This window comes from Curcuma longa, chromosome 6 (genome assembly GCF_044706935.1).
Source record: "Curcuma longa cultivar G26 ecotype Majalengka, Jawa Barat chromosome 6, ITB_CL_G26_1.1, whole genome shotgun sequence".
In the NCBI taxonomy this organism is placed as follows: domain Eukaryota; kingdom Viridiplantae; phylum Streptophyta; class Magnoliopsida; order Zingiberales; family Zingiberaceae; genus Curcuma; species Curcuma longa.
The window spans coordinates 162,689-169,016 of record NC_133866.1 but is presented as its reverse complement, the minus strand read 5'-3'; the positions used below and the strand labels follow the sequence as shown (position 1 = coordinate 169,016).

Here is a 6,328-nt window from a genome sequence, read left to right as displayed (position 1 = left end):
GCATGACCAAGGAGGCATACTCAACGACTTTGAGATTTATTGAGATTAAAGAAGGATGGTATAGGATATCCAAGGGACCTTAAGACATGAAGCACTAACATGGTGTTGGAATGACTCTAGAGAAATGATTTAGCACAACTAAGTTGGCATCTCGATCTCTCAAGATTCGTATGTTTTATGAGAAGACTGCATAAGGCAGACTGAGGGACCACAGGACGAGAACCATTGAGACAATGAGGATGATAGCTGATGGAAGCGACTAGGTAGGTACGATGTGAATGATCAAGCAGAAGTCCTGGTTTGGAGGATCAGACAGAAGTCTCAGCAGGTCGAGTGCACCAGATGCAAGTCCATGCAGTGTCAGGAGGATCGGGAAGCATGGCCAAATCCAATCGGGTATGGTCAAGAGGACTAGAGGGTTGGTGAAGTCTGGGCTGGTCTGGAGGACCGAGTCGCAGTAGAAGTCTGGGCTGGTCTAGAGGACCGAGCCACAGCAGAAATTTTCTAGGGGCCGGGGACTATGGCTAAGCAGGAAGTCCAACAAAGTCAGGAGGACTTGGCAAAAATTCTCCAGAGTGGAGTGGGTAAGGGCGCGTTCCTAGAATGGAACAGTAGGCGTCAGACTAACCCAGAATTTTGGTAGAAATCCGAAGTTAGACCCACAAGGTAAGGTTTAGGTTGCTTGGTTGTTTGTATACTTCTTGTAGGAACCAGGAGCTAGAAGCAAGATGGAGAAAGCAGAAGTGAAGCAAACAAAGGCAGCTGAACCAAGCCCGGGGCAACTTAGGTCAAATCGGAGTCAAAAAAGTTTCAGTCGACCTGAATGGTCACTCAAGTCAACTTGAGTGGATGGAGTCGACCTGAGATGGAGTCAAGTCGACCTGAACACCAGATAAGAGCCGCGAAAGCCAACGTTTATCATGATATGCCATGTCAGCTTTGAGTCGACCTGAGCAAGGACTCTAGTCGACCTGAAGGCCAAGTCAATCACGGAGAAAGAGGATCGGGCTTACGTGGAGTCGATTTGAGATTGGCTCAAGTCGACTTGAGCATGCTATAAAAGGAGGGGCAACGTGCACATCCAGAATATCAATCTACAAGTTCCCCTCTCCAACTAGCGACGATTCTAAACGCGAACGAGGCCAAGTTCTTACACCCGGGGAAGATCTAGAAGGAGTGCGCGGTACTCAAGACTTTTAGATCTGCGAACAAGATTTTGGTTATTCTTTCTTATTTGTCCTTTCTGTTCCTTAATTTATGTTATTGTTTATCAGACTATAAGACGAGTTTCTCCACCTCCAAATAAAGTTCGGAAAGGAGACCACTAGTGAACGGGTGCCTCTTGTGCATAGGCCTTGGATATACTAACCCTGAGGGATTATGAATCAAGTAAAAAATCTACGTGTCCCCTGTGTTGTGTTTCTAATATTCCGCTGCAAGTATTTTTAGAACAAACGATTTTGAAAAAGCGGCAACACGCTATTCACCCCCCTCTAACGTGTTACAACGATCCTACAATTATATAGTTGATTGTCTGTTGGAAACGATCATTTGATCGTGAACCTTGGAGACTTGGAGTAGCAGCCTGTGACTGTGTACCAAGTAAATATCTACGTGTTTTGTCCTTGTACTTTTTTCTTTTTTCGCTGCGTTTTATACTTCTCTGATTGCAAGGATTTACAAGTACTTTATGAAATTCGAAGATGCTATGAAAGCGCTATTCATCCCCCTATAATGTTCTCAATGATCCTACAGAACCAACAGAATTAATATTACATGTAAGAGAATCATTATCCCGTCTGACATCACTATCTAAATTGACTTGTTTCTTAAAATAATTATTTTATTTTAGACGCCATAATTATACATCATAATAAGCACATAAGATAAGTTATAATATTCAAAAATATGACATCACTTCGAAATTGACTTGTTTCTTAAAATAATTATTTTATTTTGAACGCCATAAGTATACATCGTAATAAGCAAGATAAGTTATAATATTAAAAAATAAAGTAAAATTTTTAGTGCCATAGTTAAGTTGGTACTCTAAATGATAAATTGCTAAATAATTTTTTAGGGAGTAAAATTTTTTCCATTCAAAAAAAAATATTCAATCATCATAATTTATCTTTCTTTTAAATCGAATTACTAGGAGAACAATCTCTTATAAAATAAAATGTTTCTTATCCAAAAAAAAATTATTCAGTTATTATGATTTACCTTGTTTTAAATTGCAGTGAAACTGATTTTAAATGGATGTGGAATCGATATTAAAAAATACTTAGAGATAAACGTTATCATTTTTTTCCCACGTGAAAATGAAATTGAGTGGAAAAGAACAGTACCTCAAGAGTGTTTTGGGATCCGGCGAGAAAAGCGGTTGAGATTCGTCATTGATCAGGTGCCGAGTTCTGATGAGCAGAGCATGGAGATTTATCAGCATTGAAGTCGGGCTCCATCAAAGGGAACGACGTGGGGATGTGTCAGCCAACACGGGGCATCCAGATCTAGCGAGTGGAGCGCATAGATTCACCATTACGGGCGATAGGATCTGGTCTTGACGCCGAATCCAGTGACTGGAGCGATGGACACCGGATTGAGTGGGACGTGCCTAGAAATTTTAGGCCACGCGAGCTGAGAAAGTTTTTTTTTCTTAAATTTTATTATTATTAAAAAAAATCCACGGATCTGGAATTGTTGGCTTTCCTACTCGCTCGACGCCACCATCGGCTGAAAACGCGCCTCCCCGCTCAAATCCCTTCCTGCCTTCCTCTCCCCGCCTCCCAATTGCAGCACCACTCCATTGCTCTCATTCGCGCAGGCCCACGGACGTACGGTCGCCGGCACCATGGACGGTCATGGTCGGCGGCCGCAGCCCATCCTCGTCGTTCTCCTCTTCGTCCTGGCTGCCCGCGCCCTCTCTTCCCCTGACGCCGACGTCCTCCTCACCTTCAAGGCAACCATCACCGACGCCTCCGCGGCCCTCGCCACATGGCAGCCCGAATCCGAGCCCTGCGTCGGAAACGTCACCAAGTGGACCGGCGCCATCTGCGACGACGACGGCAGCGTCGTCGGGCTACGGCTCGAGAACATGAACCTCTCCGGAGTCATCGACGTCGGCCCCCTCGCTGCCCTCCCGCGCCTTCGCTCCTTCAGCGTCATGAACAACGGCTTCGCCGGTACAATGCCGGAGTTCGGGAAGCTAACCAGCTTGAAAGCCGTGTACCTGTCGACGAATAAGTTCTCCGGAGAGCTTCCCGACGCGGCATTCTCCGGCATGGGATGGCTCAAGAAGCTCTACCTCTCGCGTAACCAATTCACAGGGTCGATTCCGGCGTCGGTGGCTGGGCTGCCGAGGCTGCTTGAGCTGGGGCTGGACGGCAACCAGTTCAGCAATGCCATCCCGGAGTTCCGTTCCAAGGAGTTAAAGATGGTGAACTTGTCCAACAATAACTTGGAGGGCAGCATCCCGGAGAACCTCCGCAAAATGGATGCCAGTTTCTTCGCAGGTCACTCTCCTACATATCTTAATTTCTTTTCCAAGGCTACTTTTGATTTCCGATTTTCCTCAAAAATTCAAGTGGAAATTCATTTATATATATATATATATATAAATTACCTTCCAGTATGATTGTTAATTACAATTATATAATTGAGGTTTTCAAATTTAAAATATTTTAACAAAAAGGATGAATCTTATCACTTTACATAATTTGCACTATATTATTTGATATTTAATGTAGGTAACAAAGGACTATGCGGTGAACCTCTACAAGTCTCATGCTCGTCGACATCTTCATTGCCATCTCCATCTTCTTCATCGTCTCATTCCTCTCACCTTGTGCTCCTCCTAGCAATAGTCATCAGTCTGCTCCTAGTCATCGTCGTCGTCGGATTCGCGACACGTAGTCGATCAACCAAGAACTGCGACCTCCGAACACAGAAGAACCTAAAGACGACTAAAGGAAACAAAGAAGAGACGATGGAAGAGGGATCGACACACTCTACCACCAGTAGCACCGGTAGCAACGCCAGGAGGAAAGCCATGAAGGAGCCAGAGCAAGGGAGGTTGATCTTTGTGAAGGAGGACATGGGAAGATTCGAGCTCCAGGACTTGCTCAAGTCTTCTGCAGAGGTGCTGGGCACCGGAAGCTTTGTCACGTCCTACAAGGCCTCCTTGACCAACGGCACCTACATGGTGGTCAAAAGGTTCAGGAATATGAACAAGATGGGGAAAGAGGACTTTGATGAACATATGAGAAGGCTAGGGAGGTTGTCCCACCCCAATTTGCTCCCATTGGTGGCTTATTATTACAGAAAAGATGAAAAACTATTGGTCACTGGCTATGTCGCTAAAAGGAGCTTGGCAGATCTACTCCACAGTAAGAACAAACAAATGTTTTTTGTTTTTTTTTAGAAAAAAGGTTATAAATTGAGCTCCAACTTGAGTTTTTGTTCTTCAGATCCAAGTTTAGCTCAAACTCCAAGGATTGATTGGTCTACACGGTTGAAGATAGTGAAAGGAGTGGCCAGGGGGCTAAATTACCTCTATGAAGAGATGCAGATGCTGCTCGTGCCCCATGGCGACTTGAAGTCTACCAATGTTCTCCTGAGCGACTCCTTTGTGCCTCTGCTCACCGACTTCGCCTTCCTCCCGGTGATGAACCAGTCTCACGCCGCCCAGTTCATGGCCGCGTTCAAGTGCCCCGAGTACAGGCAGCATGAGAAAACAAGCAAGAAGAGCGACATCTGGAGCTTGGGGATGCTGATTCTCGAGATCTTGACAGGGAAAATGCCCTCCGCGGAGCTGCAGAAGGAGAAGGGCGGAGTGGACTTGCCGAGCTGGGTGAGGTCGGTGGATCGGGAAGAGTGGCGAAGCCAGGTCGTCGACAGCGGGATGAAGGCCACGGCGCAAGGCGAGGAGGAGATGCTCAAGCTGCTGCAGATTGGACTGGACTGCTGCGAGGAAGATCCTGAGAGAAGATGCGAGTTGGAGGAAACTCTTGATCGAATTGAAGCGCTGAAAGAAGAGGGAACTGGAGGAGATGTCTCACTCATCGACATCGACTGAGAGGGAAGACACGGCCAGAATGTCGACAGAGGGAGGATCTCAAGCTTTTGCATTAATTGTAATAATCATGAAAATGTTAACGAAGACTTTCTTCTCTTTTCCAAACGCAAAAACTTACAGCAGTTGGTGCAACACAACATTTTTCCTTGATATGCACACTTTTTGAACCAGAGCATGTTGTGGTTTTTTTTTAATTTTCTGATGTGTTCGACTACTTTTATGCTCATTCGGTTCAAACAAACTGTTAAAAAATGAATCAATGTATTTTACAATTATTGGCATTAAAAAATTTATTTACATAAATGTTTAATAAATAAACTGTCATTTTATGTCCTGGTTGTTAAAAAGGGAAGACCATTTGATGCAAAATGAGGAGCCAAACTATTTTGATGCTGTCGATAAATTCCAGATCAACTCAACTTAGTACGCGGGCTAAAGATTCTAGCTAGAGGTGTGATATTCGATCATTGCTCTCGGGATATGATTGAGTTGGTTAGTGTGGGACAGACTTGAGATAATTGAGTTGGACAATGAGACAGATTAAATCTCGACGAAACCGAGATAATACCTTGTCCGTAGTGATCAACTGTAACTTTCTGATTTATCTCTTCACAGATGATCGTAGAGTCGATCATGTGAAACTACTGGATAACAAATTCCACCTTGTACTTAAGTGATATTCAATCATTGAATCTAAATCTTGCTTAGAGAACTTCACATCCACTTTACAAAATAGCACTTAGCTACTAAGTCTCCTTTGTAATTGAATGCATAATATTAAACAAGTTTGATAAATTTAATCTTTTTTAAGTTGGTTTTTTCTAATTTCTTAATTGCTTAGATTTTTTATCAAAATCATCTGTTTCTTTAGCTAAAGAAGGATAACCATTATTTTACAACTATTGATTATTGGTGAAATCAATCCATATTAGCAAGGCGGAGCCAGGATTTTTACCGAGGGGGGGCCGCCCCAAGCGCCCCCCTTAGCTCCGCCCCTGTTCCTGGCAAAGGAGAGGGAGGGAGCTGCCACAGGACTGGTGGGAGACTGCATCTGTCGTCTCCTCGAATATACAATAATTTTAATCAATGAGAAAGATAAGAATTGGTCGATTATGAGCAAACACAATAATAACAATAAAGGAACAGGAATAGGAGCAGCTTGTGATTTTGTCAAGTTTGGCTCCGCCATAACCCTGTTGGGATGTATACTAGAATCCTAGCTATGTAAATAAACATTCTGAAATGAGAATCACA

The 6,328-nt window shown here is 43.9% G+C and overlaps 1 protein-coding gene across 1 annotated transcript; it reads left to right on the top strand.

The window, feature by feature from the left end:
- The first annotated feature begins 2,851 nt into the window (after positions 1 to 2,851).
- LOC141830326 (pollen receptor-like kinase 5) lies at positions 2,852 to 5,074 on the top strand. The gene is made up of 3 exons (XM_074717771.1): positions 2,852 to 3,512; positions 3,747 to 4,401; positions 4,492 to 5,074. The coding sequence occupies exons 1-3, from the start codon at positions 2,852 to 2,854 to the stop codon at positions 5,072 to 5,074; spliced, it is 1,899 nt and encodes a 632-aa protein (XP_074573872.1).
- The last annotated feature ends 1,254 nt before the right edge of the window (positions 5,075 to 6,328 follow it).